The sequence below is a fragment of the Aythya marila genome (assembly GCF_965140915.1).
Source record: "Aythya marila genome assembly, chromosome: 8".
Taxonomy (NCBI): Eukaryota; Metazoa; Chordata; class Aves; order Anseriformes; family Anatidae; genus Aythya; species Aythya marila.
In genome coordinates this window covers 3,930,059-3,952,220 of record NC_139049.1, presented here as the reverse complement: position 1 = coordinate 3,952,220, position 22,162 = coordinate 3,930,059, and the positions used below count along the sequence as shown (strand labels likewise).

Genomic DNA, 22,162 nt, shown 5'->3' with positions numbered 1-22,162 from the left:
TAGAGAGGGACGCTTTTATTAAATGAAGAATTTAGAGTATCAGTATTACAGACATAATTCAGTGGGTATCTGCTGCCCCCTTCAGACTACTCCCAGTATTAAAGAAAATTTTTTAAAGCGGAAATTAATAGCATTCCATTCTTCTGCACTAGTTTTTGCTGGGGAGTGGGAAAGAACCCTAAGAATAAATACATTTTTAAGCAGATAGCTGGTGATTTTTTTTTATATATATCAGCAGTAGATTTTATTTTAATGAGTAAGACAAACTGTACTTCAAGTTACTACTTCAGCTACTAGGTTCAATATAGCAGGAAAAAAGATCTTGGACTTGGAAAAAATCTGTGGACTAGGATGTGGGAAAACTGGAAAATAATTAGATTAATCTAGACTGTGTTTATACATTTTTGGTAAAGTCATTCCAATTCTGTGATTCAGTTCTTCATGTGCAAAACACATGATGCCTCATCTCTTTTTAAATCTTTTAATTCAGAGTAAGATTTGATAGCAAGATCAAGACCAGATTAGCAGAAATTCTTTCTTACCTGCTCCCCAGATAGGGGATAATGCAACTGAGTTTTATATGCCTAAATACACTTGTATGTGCACTGCTCAGTGTATGCACATGTATACATTTGTGTGTATATACCTGTATTCAACAGCTCTCTAATCTCAGCTGAAATAAAGTACTCCCATTAAGAAGAAACAACAGCTTTGTGCAAATGTAGACCAATTACTCTTAGCTAAAAAGGACAGATGTAGATAGAAAATAATAATTGTATTTTTTCTATTTGGGATGTAACATTGTACATTTTCTAAGCTTGTCTGAGAAGATTTTTATAAAACTGATAAAAAGAGAAGATTTAAAATAAGATTGTTATATGCATTGAGTGTTCTTACTCTACTGAGGGAAAGAAATTACATTTCTGAACACTTTCTTTATATCAATCTCCTATTAACACAACCTGCTGAGTTAATAGCAAAAAGAAATACCAGACTTGTTTGGTGCTATTGCTTTTTTTATTTCCTCATATATGATTTAAGCAAAATTGTTAGGGAAGAACAGAGATACAGATTTGATGGTACACTTCATTCCATGCTCCTCATAACATAAGGATCCCAAGAAATAAAATGTACATGTTTTAAAGTGGAAAGAATGTATCATCTAGGTATTTTTTTTTCCCAAAACTGAAACAGTTATTTTCTGCTTTGATGAATCTGAATTCTTAGAGCTTCTAATTGATGTTCTTGGATGCCCGAGTACATGCACTGTATTCTGTTTGCTGTCCTATCTGTACTCATTTTGCTGATAATAGAAAAAAAAAAGTAAAAAAAAAAAAAAAAATTAATTTCCATTTTTCGCACCACAGATTCTCAGCACACCAAGGGAAAACTTGATATCATCCTTGAAGTTAAATCAAATCAATTAGATGTGACAGAAGGATCCTCCTGTTCACATGCATATTAGACATCTATTGAAATGTAGTGCAATGCATCACTGAGGTATGTCGAGTTTTCTTGCTTTTTTTTTCTAGCAAAAAGCTTGCTTTTGCTAGCTTGCTTTTTTGTTGTTGTTTTTTAACCCTATAAGTTTGAGTTTATCATCCCCATTCCTTGGCACTCAATGATGTAGGTATCTTTACTGGGATCTTCCTCTTCTGATTTTGTCACAGTAAATTTGGCCTAAAACAGGATTAGAAATATACATCACAAATTCAGTTATATGCAAGTTTAAATTTTCAATATCTGATGTCCAATAATTTATACATATTACAGATTTTACTGATTTCATTACAAATATTAACTTAAAGGTGGTAGAAGTATCTAACAATTCTAAAGGCATTAAACTCTAAATTATGTTTAATTTATACTGGCAAACTCCCCCATAAATACTGTAACAGTTATTTTATCAATGCTTACCCTCAATGACAAAATTCAGTTCACACTGCCTGCATAAAACAGTGTGAATCTACAAAACTGCACCCTTCTTAGTTACTGGAATGCAACTGAGAGGATAAAATTCCTGAAGTTTTGGACTCACCTTTGTTAGCTGTTCTGCAAAGTGTATAGCAGTTTGTGTATGAAGTGTAATTGGTCCACTTTTCACTCTAGACACCCCCTTTGCTAGTGCCATAAAAATGATCAGCTGAAAAGAGGGGGAAAAGGTCATTATTAAATACCTCTTCAGATCCTAGGAAGTTACTGATTTAAAAAAAATATATATATATATAAAAAAATCCATGAAGTCTGTAAATGTAAAAACATTGTCTGCCAAATATCATAAAAGTTCATGCTGCTGAGTGTTAAGAGTGATCCAAAGCTCAAGAAGCTTGGAATTTACTAATGTGATGCCTGATTACAGAAGGGCTACTACTAGTCAAGTTTGCCACTAGAATTTGTGTTATTATGTTTTACTTTGCTCCTCATTCCTCAGGCTTCCCCAAAGTCATGTCAGACTCCAGATTACAAGACTACCTTTGTGTGGAGAGAAAAACTCAGAAAAGGTTTTTAAATATAACACTTTATGATGACATATTCACCAGACAGACAGGAATACCTCCTAGATAATCTGTTCTCCAATAACTTTAACCAGGGAGCTACTTTTACTCCTATACATGCAGCACCAAAGCGAATTACTACTTCATATTTTATACCTATTATTTAATGATGTGTGCAAAACCAGAGGCATCTGTGGTTCCTAAGAACTGCATGTAATATGCTAATTCTACTGATGTGAACCAGTACTGATGTGTACCACACCTGGAAACTTCTCAAGACTGATTATCAATTAATTATTTAAAGCCATGCCTACTTGTGGAGATAAAATCCAAGTTTGAAGTCTATGTGCCGTTCTTTCACTGTTCAGATTTACATTATTTACAAGTAATATATACATAAACGTTCTTGCTACATCACCTTCATGTAAACACAAATAGGAGCCTTACTTGGTCTTGTAAAGAATCATCCACAGCTCCACCATGTTTAAGATTCTTCAGCAGTATCTCAGCTGCTTCAATGCCAACCTTGTCAGAATTTTTTCCTAACAGAGAAATGTAAGAAGTTAGGATGCTGCCAATTATTTTTAGCACATAAAAACTAGAGAAAACAAACAAGCAAACAACAACTTTTTAAACTTTATTTCCATGCTCTTGCCTCAAATGTCTTCTTGAAAAAACTCCTGTCTTATGATGACATATTCCATAAGCACTGGGAAGCACATGGCCCCACTTACAGTCAGAAAAACATTTTATTCAAACCATGTAGATCAAAAGCACATCTATTCCTTTTAATCTAGATACACATTTAGATTCAATGCTGAACAAAACCTTCAGAGGTAAACCATAGAACCTGTATGTAAAGTCCAGAAGTATTTTCAACTCAGTGATCCGTAACAATCCTTTCTGATAAAAGGTGAATTTAATAATTTTGTAATTTTTTCTTGATACATAAAAGCAGCTTAGAAATACAAAGTGCAATATTTTATCTACTGAGTTTCAAATCTGTTCATTTCCTCTATCCCTTATTAGTAAATAACATCCACTTAAAAATGCAACACTCAAAGCATCAGATCTTTGAACAGATTATACTTCAGATTTCTACTTAATAGAATACTAAGTTGATTCTGAAAGAGATGTATTCCATACAACTCTTACCTCTCTTGCCAAGTGATGACCCAGCTAACAAACAACCTGTTGATGTCTCTGCAACAATGCTGAGCAGAAAAAGTATTAAAAACAAGATCAGTCACATTACACTTCATCAGACAATTAATCAAGACCTAGCTAATCAACCAGTAACGTTACAAGCATTAATAGAAAGTTTAGGCTTGTCTTACATTATTCCACTTCCAGTCCCAAAGGCTTGATCATCAGGTTCTCGAACAGGCTGAATGTTAATGTAAAGATCTCTGATTTCTTTTCTGATGCATCTCACTGCTGCTGCTGACATGTCTTTTGCCAGCTAACAAGAGGTAGAAACATTAATTAATTAAATGATGTAACTTAGGCACGTGGGGGCAGATGAAGCTTATCCTATCCTTGTGATATTCATAGGGTCAGAGATTTTAAGACCAAACTCAGCACTCTTCAAAAACTAGCTCAGTTCCTCCTCTCCCTTCCTTTTCTGCTTCCTAGTCTGTGTGTGAGATGGAGCCCTGAGGAGATTCCAACACTCATTCTCTGTAAACACAGATAGGATAGAAATAATGGAAAGGAGGAGGCATAAAGGGGCAAATTTATCTTTTTTTTTTTTTTTTTTTTTTAATTTTTGGCTAACTTAACTTGTTCTGTCTGATCCCAGTAACAATAGTTGAAGTCTGATTTTGTCTGTCTTCTATTACAGTGCACCATAGTTTAGCCATGAATCTATGAAAAACAGCCATTATTTCAGATTTCAGATAATTCACAGAAACATGAACTATACCTAGATATGATACCCCTCAATAGGTATTAAATATTTTTGAATAGTTACACGAAGGATACCACAAACACTGTTCTTATTTCCTATTTTAGCTGCTACCATATCCCTGTGCAATAACAATATTTTAGAAATCCAAAATTCTGTTTTATGGCCTGAATAATGCAATCCTTTTAACACAACTACTTGGCTTATATGTGACTGCAGAGTACAGGAACAGTAGAGGTGTGCTAGAGAGGTTACATGCAATTTTATATAGATCTGTGAAGTTGGATACCACCACAGCTATTATCAGCACTCACTTTTATAGGCAGTGCTCCAGCAACAAACGCTCTTCCATATATCTTTGTCACGGTGCCACGTTCTGTTAAGTTTATTGCGCTCAACTCTTTGACTGGTGACATCTGGACTACAACTTCACCACCTCCCTGAGGATAGTAGCCCCTGTTTACAAACAGTAATCAGATATAATTAAATGTAAAGATCACAGGGAAACCCAGAAAATAACCATAAGCCTCTTTGTATATTCTGTGATACATTCTCATGTTCTCTGTTACTATACATATCAATTTTGTTGGTGTGCCTAAGAAATCTTTGTAATACAAGAATATTCTCCAATAGCATTACCTCAAAATACACATCTTATTAACTGCCTAACACTAACTTAACTGGTACCTCAGAAAAAGCTCAGTAATGGACTGACTGTTCAGCATGCACTTCCCTCAGGGGTTAGTTCTCTGGAAACATTAAAACAATAGCTGAAGGCTCAGCAATGAAAAAGAAAAGACAGGGAAGAACCACATAACATTCGTCATACAGTGATGGTCCGCACAGGGGCCGCTAATACAGTATAGTTAATGTAAGATAAATTCAGCCCTTAGATTGATTCAGAGCACCTTGCGTGTGCCTCCATGCTCACACACTGCTGTAAGGACTGCTTCTGCCACACGACACTGTAACTCACCTCTTTTTTATGTCACAATTAAATGTGAAATTGAACTTTTCAACTATTGGCTTGAAAACCTAAAAACGAGCATATATAAAAATACACAGTGAATCTATTTTGAATTTATCATTTCCCACTATTTCATTCAGTCTTCAAAAAAAAAAGTTCAAAACAAAAATTTCAATTACATTATAAAAAGATAGGCAGTCTCATCCATACAGCTTATTTGAGGTTCCCCATATTGTATTCTGAATAATGCTTTGTGTTAAAGGATTCTTTTTTGAGAAGAGGAAGAGAACAAATAACAATTCACAGAGCTTCTAGAATAAAGAATATATCTTAAGTGAATTTTGCTTTAGTAATTTTATAATTACTAAATTATGCAAACAGACAAGCCATTATTTCATGAAGCATTGGTTGCTGTATACATATGGTATACGGATAGTGTAATATTCCCATGCTTGATTCCATAATTACAAATAAACTTGCAAAAGAGCAACAGAAGTAGGATAGTTATATTACATATATAGGCATGAGTTGAAGGAATTTTTCCCTACCATGAGTGTGTAGTCTATCTGAGGAGCCATTTCAGCATTGGTCCCACCTTTAAAATGAAGTTCTGATGGGGAAGCAGCGAACAGCACACAGGGCATTGCTACCTGCATCAGAAGACACACGCTCCTAAAAGCAATTACAAGATACTCAAATGTCATGCGGTCACAATCTGTGTAGAATCACAACACACAGAGGGCAAATGACTTTACAGAGAATAAGTATTTGATTTTTAACATTATCTATACAGTAAACTTATTACTCTTAAAAATAATTCTAATTAAAACTTCATGTTCTTGGCAAGCCTAAACATAAACACTTTTGTTTCACAGTAATTGTACCTTTAATATTCCTGTTTGAAGTAAAAGTAATGTATGCTTTCTTAGTATACTGATGGTACTGTGAAAACTGTAGGGTTAGACAGCAGATGGTAAAAGCAGGAAAGGTTTAGGCAGCAATTTTAACATTTTAATATTTAATTAATAATAAAATACATAAAAACCTGCAAAATTGCTTAGAAGCTGTTCAACATCTCACACAAGAAAATTCAGGGGCATAGAAAATATGCTTTGAGATACATGATTCCCCTGTTACTGAATCCCTCCACATTTCATAGATAATAATGAACCTCAAAATAGTTTTACAAAAGTAAGTGAAACAGTTATGTCATGTGTGTTTCATGTTTGTGAACTATACTTTTTTTTTTTTTGATGACACACACTTGTGATTAATTTTATTAATTCTTCTGCATTGTTGCCTACTCAAGCCTTTCTGCATTATGTTTAAGTAAAAGACATAAAAGACATCAGCTTAGTTGTTTATACTATCGCAATTCAGAAACATATTTCTCTTAAAGGAAACCTTAACTTATACCTACCCTAGCTTACACTTTCAAGTTCACAGCTAAACCCATTCTACTTTTTTGCAACAGATTCCTAGAACAAAGGATTCAACACAGGAAAAACAAAATGGAAGAAACACAGGGACAAAAACCAGCTGATTGAATATGGCCCAAGTTCCAAAAGACTAGTATACTGCACCACCATGTGCGTACGTACAACCTTAAAACTGACTTTATTATATAAGAAGGACTAATTCAATATTTCATTGTATAATCAATATATTATTACATTAATCAATGTACTAATTCAACATCAGATATGTAATACCTTTGCAATGTATTTTTGCATTTGTGAAATACCTATCTAATTTGATGCATTGACCTAACATTTCATGTGCTAATGGAAGAAAATTTTTTAAGTGCATGGGCATCTTTTTTTTTTTTTTTTTTAACATTAACCAAATGTTCAACTTTTATACTTGTTCAACAATTTATATGTAATTATATACTTTATCAATATATATCCTGCTTACATAGCAGGAGCTTTGCTCACAGGTAGCAGACAGCAGAGATCATGGCTCATTAGCCACGTGTTAACGTTCTTTTTTCACCTCTTTTGTGACAATTTTAAAGTTACCAAAAGCAGTTAAGAGCAGTTGCTTGTCAATCATTATCCACGTACAAAGACATACCCTGCTGTTTTTGTATCTGCTATGTGGGTTCCACCTTTGATCTTCCCAGGAGTGAAGGTTATTTCTGTTGAACCAATTTCTCCACCCTCCAGCTTCCCTTCACATAAATCTCGAACGATCTCCAATCCAGACAGATGCTGGGGTCTTAAAGTCATAATACGAAGTTAAAGATCCATTCAAATAGACTACATAGTCATGTTACATTAAAAAAAAAAAAAAACAAAAAAAAACAAAAAAAAAACAACTAAACATCAACTAATACATCAGTCAACATCAATTGCCGATTTAAAACAAGGATCAGAAAATCAAATCTGGTTCCTACATTTCTCCTGAGTTCAGAGGAGCTAAAGGAGTAGCTTTCTGATCATTCTGAAATTCATAGGGTCCTGGTGTGTTTTCCAATAGAAAGGGTCAGGACAGACAGACGAGATGCAACAGTCACTGTCCTAATGTGATAAATGATGAAAATGTAATGGGATAATGCTGCCAAGTGGTATAATGATAGCAATACTGAACTGGAGCCAAAGCCGATTAACTGTTCCCAGAGCCATAAGAGAGCTAACAGTTAGTTCAGTGCATCTCTCCTGCAGTGCTTGCATTTCCATTTGCTTGTGTAGTTTACATAGGAGAGAAAATAAATAAATAAATAAATCTTTTTTTTGTGTTGTTACATTTTGAAGATGTCATTAAGAACTTGAGCTATGATTTTATTCAGTAGCCTAACAGGCTGTTAAGACAGTAAAGCTCATAATTAATTGACTGTCAAGCCCCTCTTAATATATGAATTTCCTTACACGAAAACCATCGGGAAATACAGCAAAACCCACTGTATACCATTCTACAGACTACTTTCAAGGCAGTTATGAAACAGTAGCATGGATAAGCGAGACTGTTTCAGTAAGCCTAAACTAACTACCTCAAAGCTCATATCTCTCCTGGATACGTTTAAAGACCAATAATCTTTTTTTTTTTAAGCTGAAAAACGACACAACTACACATATATAAAAATGCTAAGGGATCGGTTTTCCTTAGTTGTAATTAAAACTCATCCTAAATAAATGATGATTCTGACCTCCGTGTTTGTCTTACAAATGTGATGTTAGTCAAAAAGCATGTCACTAATTAACTGAGTTAATGAAGGAGCACAATTCTAGGCAGAATAATGCCAGTTATTAAATCAAGATGAGAAATGCAAGTAATGTGTCTGATGTTTCTGGTAGCGTACAGAATACAAATGACTGCTCTGGGACATACAGATAGCATAGGAACTGTTTTGTATAGAATATGAAACATTTTGTATGGTGTATATGATATATATGCTATATACTCAGTGATTAATGTCTCAGTGAGGCATTATACGATCTTAATTACATTTTGTTTCACACCACGCAGGCTACTTTACCTTTGAAAATAGTTTTCAGGCACTTTTAAGGCTGCGCTGCCTGACAGGTGGGGGCAGAGGGAGTGCCCTCACCGCTCCCGGCAGCAAGGCAGGGCCATGGGGAGGGAGGAAGCTGCCCTGAGGGAGGAGAGGGCAGAAAGCAAAGCGCAGCGCGGCTCTGCCTGCTCGGACAGGCCTGCTACCTTCTGGCTTCCCTCCGCACTCGGTCCCTCCACGCCAGCGAGCCACAGGAAGACTTTTTGTTTAAAAAATGCCGCTTAAAACGCTGCCAGGGCGCGGTTTTTGCCCTTGGAGGCGTTTCGGGGCCGTTACCTGAGTCCGGGCTGGCTCCTCCCGGCGCGGATGCGGCGCACGCGGAGCGGCAGGCCCAGCAGGCAGCTCAGCGCCGTGGACACGCGCAGGATCTGCCCGCCCTGCGGGGGGAACGGCGCCGTCAGCGCTGCGGTCCCGCACCCGCCGCCCGCGGGCGAGGCGAGGCGAGCGCAGCCCAGCGCGGCCCGGCCCGGTTCGGATGCTCACCCCCTCCATGATGCCGCCGTCTATCTCCACCCTGTCCCCATCCATGGCGGGCAGCCGCGGGGAGCCGCAGCGAGCCCCGAGGACGGCGAGAGCCCGGCGAAGCAACGCTCACAGCCCGGTGCTGATGCCGGTGCCGGTGCCGGTGCCGGTGCCGGGCGGCGGCGCTGGAGCAGGCGCAGAGCGGGCGGGCGGGGGCGGTGCCGCCGCTGCCTGAGGAGCCGCCGCCGGGTCCCAGCGCCCGGGCGGCCGCGTAGCGGGCGGGGACAGCGCCCTCCTGCCCGCCCCAGCCACCCCGCCCCGTCCCGTCCCGGTGCAGGGATCGTTCAGGACACGGACACACACACGGACACACACGGACACACACACACACACACACGGACACACACACACGGACACACACGGACACACACACGCACACGGGGCCCCTCGGGGACGTTTATTCCAGCGGCCGCACCCTGCGCGCTGCCCCCGGGAGCTGGGGGGCGCTGGGTGCCGGTGGCGCCGCGCCGGCCCCTCACGGAGCGCAGCCGCTGCCTCAGCCCCTGGCCCCAGTCCCGGCCCCGGCCCCGGCCCCGGCCCCGCCGCCCGGTTGGCTGCGGCTCGCGGGGCTGCGCGCGGGTTGGCTGCCGGGTGGGAGGTGTGCGGGGCGGCGGCCGCGGCTGCCGGGCGAAGATGGCGGCGGTGACCGCGCTGCGGAGCGGCTGCCGGACCGCGGGGCGCCTGGTAAGGGACGGGCCGGGGGCCGCCGCGCCAAGGCCTCGCCGCCGGGGGCTGGCGCCTCCCCTCAGCCCCTCGCCCGCGGGGCGCCTCAGCGCCTGCTGCCAGAGGGACCCGTGCTCCCCCGGCAGGCCGCCCGCAGCCTGCTGGCGCTCGGCGGGCGTCTGGCGACATCCAAGAAAAAAAAAAAAAAGGATGCTTATTGCAATTCTGAAGTGCTGTGTTTGAATATTCTCTTTTTCTTCTTTTTTTTGTGGTTGTCAAGGGGAAGAGAGACAGGTTGTGGTGGTTCGTGGAGGCTGTAGGTTAGTAAGTAAGAAAGGAGCCCGGCGATCTAGGGTTAAATGGTGGAGAAATAACAGTTAGCTAGAGGCCAGGCAGCGTGCCAAGTGTTAAGGCAAGGAATTATGTCCTTCGGGAATATGCTGGTAAGGCTGTTGGTTTAGCGTGTAGGTAACTTTATACTCGGAAATACAGAAGATGTATGCGAAACACATCCAAGATAATTAAATGGTCAATAAAAATGACTCAATATGACAGCAAGTCCAAAGAGTTCCATAGAAGAATATCCTTTAATACGAAATAGTTGCCTTTGAGCACAGCATACTCAATATGACTTTGAAATTGAGTGTTACTTCATCAGGTATTCTGTTACCCGCGTGCTGTGTAACAACACTTTGTTCTGAAGCCAGCAGTAGATTTCTAGGGTTAGAGGTGATTTAGAAAAGCATGGTAGGCTGCTTCTTACGGGAACAGTGCAAATTGAACTAAACGGGGCAAGACGGTTCTTCCCCAAATAGCATACAGCTTGTGTGTTGCCTTGGTTCAAGCCACAAGTCTCAGGTCATCCACAAAACAGTGGCTGATACCTCCTCAACACCAGTGAGAGACTGGAGCAGACCATTAGTCCCTTCTCCTCACGGTAACTCTGCTTCTTGAAAAGATGCCCAGGAAAGTATTGCCTTTAGGTTGTCATACAGCATGATAGTGGTGACGGAAACATAACTGCTAGTACTTTTCTACTTGGGATTTTTTATTATTATTTTATTTTTCCAGATACCAAGATCCATAGGTTGGTTAACTTTTTTGACATTTAGTACTTGCATGAATATGTATGGGTATGCGATGAATGTTAGAACTAATCTTGTCTTTTATATGCTGTTATTATTTCCTTACGTCGCATTATGCAGCAAGTAGTATTAAAGTGATTAAATACTGAATACAAGCATAGTCTTTTTATTTTATGGTATAAAATTGTTTACCTTGTTAGAAAGGAATACTGTTCTATGCAGAGATTGGATACTGTATTATTGCTTTAACATACTAGCACATCAGCTTTTTACTAGATAATGTGCAAAACCTGCAAACCAAAATAATTAAGTTCTTTGAAATGCAGCAATTTTGAATGATTCCTACAGATGTAAATCGAAATAGCATTGAAACTTCTGTAACAAAACCGGTCTGGGTTTTGGCAGACACATTGCTAATTCGCTACCTGCTTGGTAGTAACTACCTGGTTACCAGATGTTAAAATCACATGGGAAGCATTATGAAACTTCACACTTAGAGATAGTTCAGAGATTTGATGTGCTCCTTGTGATCATCTTCACAGGTAAATACTGAATGGTTGCCATGTAGGTTTATATAAAGAGAAAAGTTTTATTGTAAGTTTGGGACAAAAAGATCTTGTTGGACAAAAAAAATGTAACCATGTGGACAGACATACAAAATTAAAAATAAGAGCAAATAGATTTCTGAAGACAGATTATATACCAATTTTGAATTGAATTAAAATTTTAAGTGTGTTCATGCAATAGGATTTGTCATCACTTACAATTACCATTTGCCTTTTTTTTTTTTTTCAGGGAGAATTATTTGGAGAACTAACAAAAAGGATTTACTGTTTGTTCATGATAGGAGTTAGAAAAATACTCTAGATCAGTAGATGCAATCTTGATAGCAGGCAGATGCAAAGTAACTCAATGTGACTTTGCTGTGTCCTTTACCGGAGTTTGTATTTTATAAATACTTGTTTCTAAAAGACGATATTAAATGTAACCTGCAATGCTAGATCAAATACTATAGAAAATGTACACTGTCAATTCAGAATTGTACAGATTTGGGGGTAATCTATATTGTAAATGTGTAATATATAGTTCAAATAGTTCAACGGTTTGGGGGGTGGGAGGGCAATTAGGAAGTTTAATAATACTCTATATTATTTGAAAGGATATTTAAAAAAAAGTTTAAATGAACTTTCCCATACAGGTGTCCTGTTTTCTGGCTCATCTAAGAAGATAATTTCTAAATTTTACAGTTGTGAGCTACTTGAGGTACATTGTAGCACCTGATTTTTTTTAATCTCTAAATTAATTAGAGATAGTATCTACAGATAATTTTTATTTTTATGAATTTTACAGCACCCAAGACAACATAACACCAGAATTAGATTTAAGAAATATTACTAAATAAGAAAGGGTCTGAACTAACTTCTGTTGAGATTAATGATAAAATGCCTGTTTATTTCAATATAAGTGCTACTGGCTTTGCTTTTGACCAAAATCATGACTGATTTCACGGTGCTTTAAAGCAGACAGTTTTCCATAAATAACCTTTCAGAAGATTTTTTGACCCTTTGATTCCTGGATAAATATAATTGCAATTGAAATTTATTTGAAGATGTTTGTCTCCTATACAATAACAGAAATAAAAGGGCAACTGTTTGTGCCCTCTGGTGTGAATTTCCTTTCCAATTTGCACTTCTGATCACCTTTTGATTGGAATAAGAACCATCAAAGAATAATATGCTGATTTTTTTCCCACAGTCTAGGGGACCTTTCCAGCATTTGTTCTGCATGAGAATATTCCAAATGGCTGATGTTTTTGCTATTATGTATGCTTTTTTGTGTGTGTCCTGATGAAACCAATTGTTTAGAGAAACTATAGCAACTATGAATCTCTTCAGGTCTTGTCATGATTTTTGTTAATTGATTATGTTACCGTGGCTTTAATCTCTCCATGTGTTGTGTTAGTAAAAGAAGTTAAAGACGTTGCAAAGCTTATGCTAATTTAATGGTTATTATACATTCAGTACTTATTTGGTATAATTGTGTTTTCATAAGAATTTCTCTATATAAATTACAGTTAAACTCTTTTGTTACTGCTGTTGCATCAAGATTATTAAATGAGCTCTGCCTCCTCAGTCTAATATTTTAACGCTTAAGACTTTTTTCCCCCAGGTTTGTGCTCACCACGTTAGATCGTGCAGCAGCATTCGCTTTGTAAAATCAAAATATGTGTGCGTGTTTGACAAATCTGCCTTCAAGTTTAGTCGTCAACAGCGATTATTCAGAACATCTGCTGGTAATCTTTTTCATAATAAAATTATTTTATTTTGCTAATGTTATGTTAGAGATTTCTATATGCTGGTATATAGACCATTTTTAATGCATTCAGATCATTCTGTCTTATATTTAATATTAAACATGCTGTTTTTCTTTATTGTCTGTTTTAAGTTTCGTGTGGCCAAATTGTCCAGTTTAAGCTTTCTGATATTGGAGAAGGGATTACAGAGGTGACTGTGAAAGAATGGTAAGCTAAGCTTTCGTATATATAAGAAATATACTAAGAAATCAGCAAGTAGTTTGAGTATTATTGATAATTGTCAATAATTCAGTTATTTACCTGACAGTGTTTTCTGTGAAGTTTTTCAAGTTTTGTTTTCATTGCATACAGTAAGCTTTATGTTTTGTATATTTGTAATCTGCTTCATTTGAAAATGGGAAATAAATGGGTGGAGGGAATGGGGTGCCCTAACTGCACCTGTTCATAGGCTTTCCTTTAGTGTTTTCAGGGTGCAGAAGGTCTTGGCTGTACTTTAGAAAAAAATACAACTCTAGAGAATCTACGTAAAATTATCTTTTACCCCTTTTTCATTAAATTTAACAAAATATTTAAACATTTAAATTGTTGCTAGAAAGCCGGTGATGTTTGGATTAAGCAAAAACAAAGTGTCCAGTAGAGGGAGCAAGGCAGTGTTAGAATGTCTCACTCTTTGTACACACAGGTGCAATATCTCTGTGTAGGAGACAGATTCCGGCTTCTAGATTCTGTTCTGAAACTGATGATACACTGATCCTGACAACTCAAAACAGACTTCTTCAGCTTCAAACTAAGCTAGGCTTATTCTTATTTTTACATGGTTTATTATCTGCCAAAAAAACTCTGCTTAGCTAAAGTAATAGTAAAAATTGTATATGTGGTGATATTCTGAAACATTGTGGCACTGCTCAAAAAACATTTTTGTGTGACATCTGGCAAAAGGTATATAGCCAATGTATCCAGTGTGTGTGATTTGTCATCTTATCTGGAATGCATTTAACGTTGTGGAGATATACATAACTGACTTTATCAAAAGAATACACAAAGTGGATTTTAACAGTTGTTATGTTTATATTAACATGTCTTTTCTTTTAGGTATATAAAAGAAGGTGATAGCGTTTCTCAGTTCGATAGCATCTGTGAAGTACAAAGCGATAAAGCTTCTGTTACTATTACTAGTCGTTATGATGGCATCATTAGGAAACTCCATTACAACTTAGATGAAATTGCTTATGTTGGAAAACCATTAGTGGACATTGAAATTGATGCTTCAAAAGGTATTGCAAGCAGTTTTTTCTATTGCGTATTTTGTTGTCATAAACCATCAGATTAACAGGGGAGTTTACTTTTTCCTCCTGAAAATGATAAATGTGAAATTGACTTTTTGTTCTGTAAAGCCAAGAAGATTAACTGGAAAACGTTGTGATGCTGTGTTAAAATTTAAAACTTCAATGACCAGTTACTTCCTATTGAAAACTCAAGCAACAGTCTTTAGCACTGTGTTCCCTTCCCCAGTATCTCATGTGAGGGATAGGTAATATTTCCTTTGTTGTGTTTTTTTTTTTATTATTATTATTTTATTGTAAGAAATCTGGGACAGTGTTCACTGTCCATTTAACTTTTTCTTGAGTTAGAAAATTTAAATCAAATTTAAATTCTGAAATCTATCAAATTCTTATAGAATAGTCTAATAAAGTTATTTTTTTTCATTTTATTTTCAGGTGTTGCCCCAGAAGAAGATGTTGTTGAAACACCTGCTATGTCTCATGAAGAACACACGCACCAAGAGATAAAAGGACACAAAACATTAGCAACGCCTGCAGTTCGTCGCCTTGCTATGGAAAACAATGTAAGTTTGCTGAATCGCATCTGGCCACATTTTATCCCTCTTTTATAAATCAGTTGGCTGACTGAGAGGATATTGACTAGAGGAAAGTACAGTGAGAAATGACTTATTTGCAATTTTATTTCAAATGTGTAAAAAATGTAGCGATGGAGAGAATGATGCTTTCTGATGATTATGACATATAGGAAAATAATTACTGGGCTTAAAATGAAGCTAGGGTACTCTAGGGTAGAGGTTTTAGAAAACCTTTTTAGAGGGGAAAAAAGAATGAAGTATCAAAATGGATTTCTGGGACAAAGGAGGGAAGAGAGAAAAATCAGTTCTCAGCTTTAGGTAGTTTGTTCTGTTCTCCAGATTTGTGTAAGAGCAGGGGATGGACTAGGTGGTCCTTTAAGGATTTTTTAAATTCTTTATATTTTTTTGGTGAATCTATGAATATTCCACTGTTTTTGAAAGCTTGTTTAATTTTTCTCCTAAAAATGCACCACAATAGAGAGAAATTTAAGTGACAACTAATTTTCTTCAAATTAATATTTTACCACTGATCATGTAATAAAGAGGTAAGTAGCATTTGTCCCTCCTTAAGTATGCAGTTAGACACCTTGCAGGGCCTTTTAGATGATCTGAGCAAAGTTGAGTACCTAGTAAATTACTGGAAGTGTCACCTGCCTGCTGCAGAGACAGATGTATTCTTAGGGATCGTGGGTAAAATGCTACTAAGTTGTAGTTAGAATTAAAGCTTTATTTTTTCACAGAATTTTGTAATTAGCATAGCACACAATTTCATAAGCAGTGTAGCTTATGGTTACTTAGCTTTTGTTCTAATTAAATGGAGGTGTCCTTGACCACCAGAAAATCATGTGTTTTGCTGTATAGTGGCATGTCTGGTCCAAATCCTGCCTAGGATTCGTAGCTGCTTGATTTTATAGGCAACGCTCTGTGTCCTGTTTTGCTTCCCTGTTCTGTGATGGGGTCATATCCTGGTTGGTCAGGTGCACAGAACCTACAAGATGCTGGAAGGGAGGGAAATTGTAGGCATATTGGATTAATACTTGGAATAATGAACTGTTTCTCACAATATTGAATATTTTTATATCTCTGTAAAGCAAGTGTCATAGCTTGTTATGTACTTTTCAGATTAAATTGAGTGAAGTTGTTGGAACAGGGAAAGATAACAGAATCCTTAAGGAAGACATACTCAATTATTTGGCCAAACAAACGGGAGCTATTCTACCTCCTTCACCAAAGGCTGAAATTATCCCACCACTGCCAAAATCAGAGACAGTGCCAGCTGCTCCAAAGGACAAAGCACGCAAAATTCCTGTACCTGTTTCCAGACCGGTTGTGTTTTCAGGAAAAGATAAAACTGAACCTATAACAGGTAATTCATGAAACATGAAGTCTTGACGTGATGTTCACAGTAGACTACCAGTAAAAGTTACTCAATGAATATTTATGAAATAATTGTTCATGTTTTGGTTGGATGGATTTGGGTTGCAAATTGGAGAGAAAAAAAAGAGTTTTCTGGTTGCCTTTCAGGCAGTATTGGCTTGTAGAGCGAATAGTGCAGAAATAGTGCAGATCACTGTACTATGACACTATGATTTCAAAAATATACAGAGGAGAGAGATGTAGTAATATGATCCGAAATAATAAAGTTGTAAAAATTGAGCTGTGTGTGCTGAATAACTGTTGGCCTGTTGGTGGACTTTATCCTGTGCTTTTTTTAAAGTTTAGTAACTTTAGCATAAACAAATAATTGCAATTTCACCGTAACTTCCCAGAAGTTAATTTTCTTGGAGTATGAAGTCAGTGAATATTTTCCAGGTTTTCACAAGGCAATGGTAAAGACTATGAGTGCAGCTTTGAAGATCCCTCACTTTGGTTATTGTGATGAGATTGACTTGACTCAGCTTGTTCAGTTGCGAGAAGAGATGAAACCTTTAGCACAAATTCGTGGAATTAAGCTTTCATTTATGCCCTTCTTCATAAAGGTGAGACAACCAGTAGAGGGCTATTTGAAGTACTAATGCTGTTTTTTAAGAAGATTTAAAATCTTCTGATCGATTATTGTTGTAGGTTGGAGCACCTCTATCACCTGAAAAATCACAGATCACAAGAAAAGTATCAGCTTTTCTTGTTTATTGAACTGCTCATCAATTTAGTGTTGGAATTGTAGCCAGGGTTAGATAATACCATGGAAATTATTTGAAATACTAATGGGGAAAGATAAAGCAGACAAAGTATTACTTAGGAAAGGGGTAAGCATCACTGGGTATTTAAATTAAACAAAACAAATTTAGCAAACTATTGGTATTTTTAGTGAGCTCCATTAAAATTAACCTCACGTGTGGAACACAATTTAATTTTGTTTTGATTTGGTGTCTGTTGGTAATGAATCCCTCAGGTGAATGAGTATGTCTCTTCTGTTGTTCAGGTGAATTGAGTCTGTGTCCTCTCTTGTTCAGGAGACCGGGCACTTGTACTCATTTAGTTGTCATGTTTCATTTCCAACTGTTGTCATCACTGAAGGCTGAATGTATAGTTTAGTCTAAAACTTAGGATAATGCTATTTCAACTGGAGTGTTAAATAAGCTCTTAATCTTCCCGCTCTTTTTAGGCAGCATTAATAGTCCCTGAAATAATAATCGTCTAAGTGGGGAGTTCAGAATGACACTGCTGAGGCATCTTGTAACTTTTTTTCTTGGGCTATTTGATTTGAATTCTTGAACAGGAAATTATTGCTGATTCAATTTCAATTATATTTCATGAAGGGATTATCTTTTATATGTCTGTTTCATCTATCTTTGTTTTCTGGAAGTTTTTGTTCTGTTTTCCTAATCATGATGAAGCATCAACACACAAAGAGCTTAGGAGAGTTGAAGCCACGTTTTATTGCACTAAGAACCAAATTGTTATCAATCTAAATTCTCTCACCATTTCTTGCTTTCCATGTACCTCTCTGAGATACAAAGTATGACAATCTATTTCTTGTTTATATTTAACAGGCAGCTTCTCTAGGATTATTGCAGTATCCCATTCTTAATGCTTCTTTGGATGAAAGCTGTCAAAACGTCACATATAAGGTTTGTAAACTACTGATAAAAATTGTGAACAGAAAATCCAAGCTAACAGCTAATGAGGACTTTTCAGAACGTCTGACCTAATTGTAATGACTTGTACTAAAATTATAGTGTGTACTGTCTCTGGCTAGGATGGAGTTAAGTTTCCCGACAGCTGTGCTCTGTTTTTGTAGCTGGGACAGCACTGTTATCGCACTGAGGTTTTGTCCATTGCTGAGCAGTGCTGGCACAGCATTAAGACCCTCTCCCCAGCCTACTGGCTGTGGGTGGGCAAGAGGTGGGGAGAGGACACGGCCAGGGCAGCAGACCCAAACCAGCCAAGGGGTATTCCATGCCATGAAGTCACACTCAGCAATAAAATCTGCAAAAGGGGAAGGGGGGCTGAACAGGAGGGCTCCTGTTAAGAGAACATCTGTCTTCCTGACACACCACTACATGTATTGAGGCCCCACTTAAGACATGTCTAAACATCACTTGTTAATGGGAAGTAAAAATTATTTTTTTTCTTTCTTTGCTTCCATTAACCTTTTTTTTTTTTTTTTTTTTTCTGAAATTATCCTTATCTCAACCTGTGAGTTTTTTTTTTTTCTGTCCATCATACTTTCCTCCCTTCCTCTCCTTTTGAGGAAAGGAAGTGAAAGATTGGTTGTGGTGGAGGTTAACTGTCCATTGGTGTGAAACCACCAATTGGTGTTGTGCTGGAAAATAATTTGAGGATCTAGATTCTGTCTAAGATTAGATTTGGTTCAATATACATCTAATTTCTGTGGTTTGTTTAATGTTACTTTTAAAGTTACTTTTACTTCTTTATTTGGGTTTGTTCTCAAAAATACATACTATAATGATTTCCTAGTTTTCACCTGAAGATGGACCAAGCAATTCAAATGAGAACATCTGAAATCCAGTGACAGTAATTTTTAGTAATGACACAGTTGTTCTACTGTTCTGACTCTCAACCCTTACATATTAAACTCATAAGATAAATTTAGTAAAACATTTAAATTTCATACAAAGCACTGGTGGGATATTTCTGGAAAACAAATGCCTGTTTTCTAAAGTACTGTATATAATACACATAATGGTAAAAGGTCCTGAAGCTCCAAGCTCCTGTTGTGCTGTTTTGTCAGACTCTCATAGACGAATCCTTACATATTTCTTCTACAAAATGAAAGACAACTCACTTTCCTTTTTTTTTTTTTTTTTTTATCGTTTTTCATATTATAGTGTTCTATAGTATTATAGTGTTCTCTTCTAAACTGATAGTTGTTTTAAAGATGGTTGTATGGGTAACAAAACACGAAATATTTTCAGTGCAAACTTGATTCCAGATTTTGTGTTTCCTGGAGGTGAAATTCCCACAAAAATCAATTTGGACTTACTTTGCAGATGTGAAAAGCTAATTCTTAAAAATTTACGTCCATTCCTCCACTCAAAATAGTATAGAGGAGCTTAATGTGGAGAAAGCTTCCTTGGTTAAAAATATGTATATATTTTATTGTGCGTGCGTATATATATTATTGCCAATATATATAATTTTGAAAGCATTCTTCAAGTGTTTTTTGTGTGCAATACATGTTACGTTGACTGTTTATGTTAATATCCAGTTAATGAAACTTATTGTAGGCTTCGCACAACATTGGAGTTGCTATGGACACAGAACAAGGTTTAATTGTCCCAAATGTGAAAAATGTTCAAGTCTGCAGTGTTTTTGAGATTGCTTCTGAATTAAATCGCCTCCAAGCCTTGGGTTCTGCTGGCCAGCTGGGAACAAATGACCTCACTGGGGGAACATTCACCCTTTCAAATATTGGCACAGTAAGTACCAGAAAAATGAGAACGTAACCTGAAAACTGCTTCTGAAATTAATACTCTAATTAAAGTTTAATATGCAAAGAATAAAATGATTAACAATTCATTCTAGAAACAATCAACCTTTTCAAATAAATTATATAATTATTCTTTAACTGATAATATCTCTAGCATTTTCTTTTTTAGATTGGTGGCACTTACGCCAAACCAGTAATACTACCTCCTGAAGTAGCTATTGGAGCACTTGGAAAGATACAGGTATATTAACTTAGTGACGTGTTTAATTCTAGTGAACTAAGGTCATATTAAATGATAATGTTCTTAGATATATTTATATTATTTATATTCATATATACAAATATATATATATAAACATACATGTGTGCACACACACATATATATGTACATATATATATTGTGTGTGTATATATATTCACAAAAACATGACCTCTTTCTGTTATATGAATGCATAGCTTGTGATTGAGGAGTTTTGTTGTAATTTTAGATGGCTGGCCAGAGATGCCAAATGTTTCAGTAGAAGTCTTTTATGCCAAAAATTCAGATTTATTTTCTAGAATTCTGTTATATTCACTCACATATACATTTAATCTTCTAGTTATTAGTAAATATTGTAAATTATATTTTTATAAGTTTTGCAACACGGCCATAGCACTCTTGCTATGATCAAGGAGAGAACTTGAGACTGAAAAAGTATTCTAATAATGCTTATAATCAGATTATTAGAATTAGAATGTATAGATTCAGGTGGCTGAATCTATACAGAACTCTGTATGGTTAAGGCAACTTCTTATTTTCTGAATTTGGGGATTTAAGTTTTTAATGTAGACATTTGAGATCAATACTGAACATGACTTAATATTAACTAGATTTACTTTTCGTATGTTCTTTCTGTGATCCTTTTGCTCAGGGAATGCTTTAGGGACACTGTCATTTTGAATGCTAGCAGTGAAAGAAACTATTCAGGAGGGGGCTTTTGAGTCAAGAAAGGTTTTCACTACTTCAGTATTTCCAGGATGGCGGAAACAGGATACAGCTCTTTCTTATATAGGTTCACAATATAGTCTCATCTGCAGCACAAAGAATGATGGAAGCTCTTTCATTTCTGAATGGCACTACTGTTACCTGTCTGCCTAATTTAGTCAAATGTTTGAATTTAGATTAACAAATGAACAATAAAACTACAGATTTGTTAATTAAAATATTCCATATTTCTATTTTGTTTTATTTTATTCCTTTCTCTGATTTTTAGATTCTTCCTCGGTTTAATGGAAAAGGTGAAGTATTTAAAGCACAGATAATGAATGTGAGCTGGTCAGCTGATCACCGCATTATTGATGGAGCTACAATGGCCCGATTTTCTAACTTGTGGAAATCTTATTTGGAGAACCCTGCTTCAATGCTGCTAGACCTTAAATAAAGGAAACCATGGCTAGAATATGCCTCTAAATTTTTCGTATTAGACTGAAGAATTACAAAAGCTGTCTCGGCTAGCACATGCCCTTTGCTACTTACATTATATAACAATTTTATGTGGTTAAAAGTTCTCAACAGCTTAAATCAGTCTATCAATTAATTGTTACTTCTTTTAATTAGTAGTGCTGTAATTTCTTCTACAGCCAGCTGTCAATAGGTCATGGCGCGACTTCTGAATGTGGTGATGGATTGTCTTTATTTTGCCTTTTGTAATACGTATGGTCATGAGGCTAGTCTAAATGAATCACTGATCGATCTACGTCTGCAATATTTTTAAACTGATTAACCGGTTTTGAAGGGAAAAGCTTGCAGTTGTTCTTTGTTGGAAACATAAATTTATTTTAACAGGTAATATCCAAATTCCCAAAAGAAGTTATGCAAAAATCAAACACGAATAAAATACCTATTATGCTTCTGCTGTAAGATGTCCAGAGAGCTTTTTGTTATTTAACTAAGTAACCTCTCAA

General features: G+C 36.9%; 2 protein-coding genes across 2 annotated transcripts; one reads left to right on the top strand and one right to left on the bottom strand.

Annotated features, from left to right (window-relative positions):
- Positions 1-834: 834 nt before the first annotated feature.
- On the bottom strand, positions 835-9,615 carry RTCA (RNA 3'-terminal phosphate cyclase). Its single transcript, XM_082765541.1, has 11 exons — positions 9,366-9,615; positions 9,159-9,259; positions 7,445-7,588; positions 5,917-6,040; positions 5,378-5,436; positions 4,716-4,857; positions 3,833-3,957; positions 3,651-3,709; positions 2,943-3,037; positions 2,039-2,143; positions 835-1,680 (listed from the first exon to the last, which is right to left on the bottom strand). Exons 1-11 carry the CDS (start codon positions 9,408-9,410, stop codon positions 1,582-1,584), a joined length of 1,098 nt encoding a protein of 365 aa, XP_082621667.1. The 5' UTR covers positions 9,411-9,615; the 3' UTR covers positions 835-1,581.
- A 283-nt stretch (positions 9,616-9,898) lies between these two features.
- DBT (dihydrolipoamide branched chain transacylase E2) lies at positions 9,899-22,113 on the top strand. Its single transcript, XM_082765538.1, has 11 exons — positions 9,899-10,088; positions 13,322-13,445; positions 13,598-13,673; positions 14,559-14,740; positions 15,185-15,312; positions 16,447-16,690; positions 17,137-17,303; positions 18,318-18,395; positions 20,016-20,207; positions 20,388-20,459; positions 21,472-22,113. The coding sequence occupies exons 1-11, from the start codon at positions 10,038-10,040 to the stop codon at positions 21,637-21,639; spliced, it is 1,482 nt and encodes a 493-aa protein (XP_082621664.1). The 5' UTR covers positions 9,899-10,037; the 3' UTR covers positions 21,640-22,113.
- Positions 22,114-22,162: the final 49 nt, after the last annotated feature.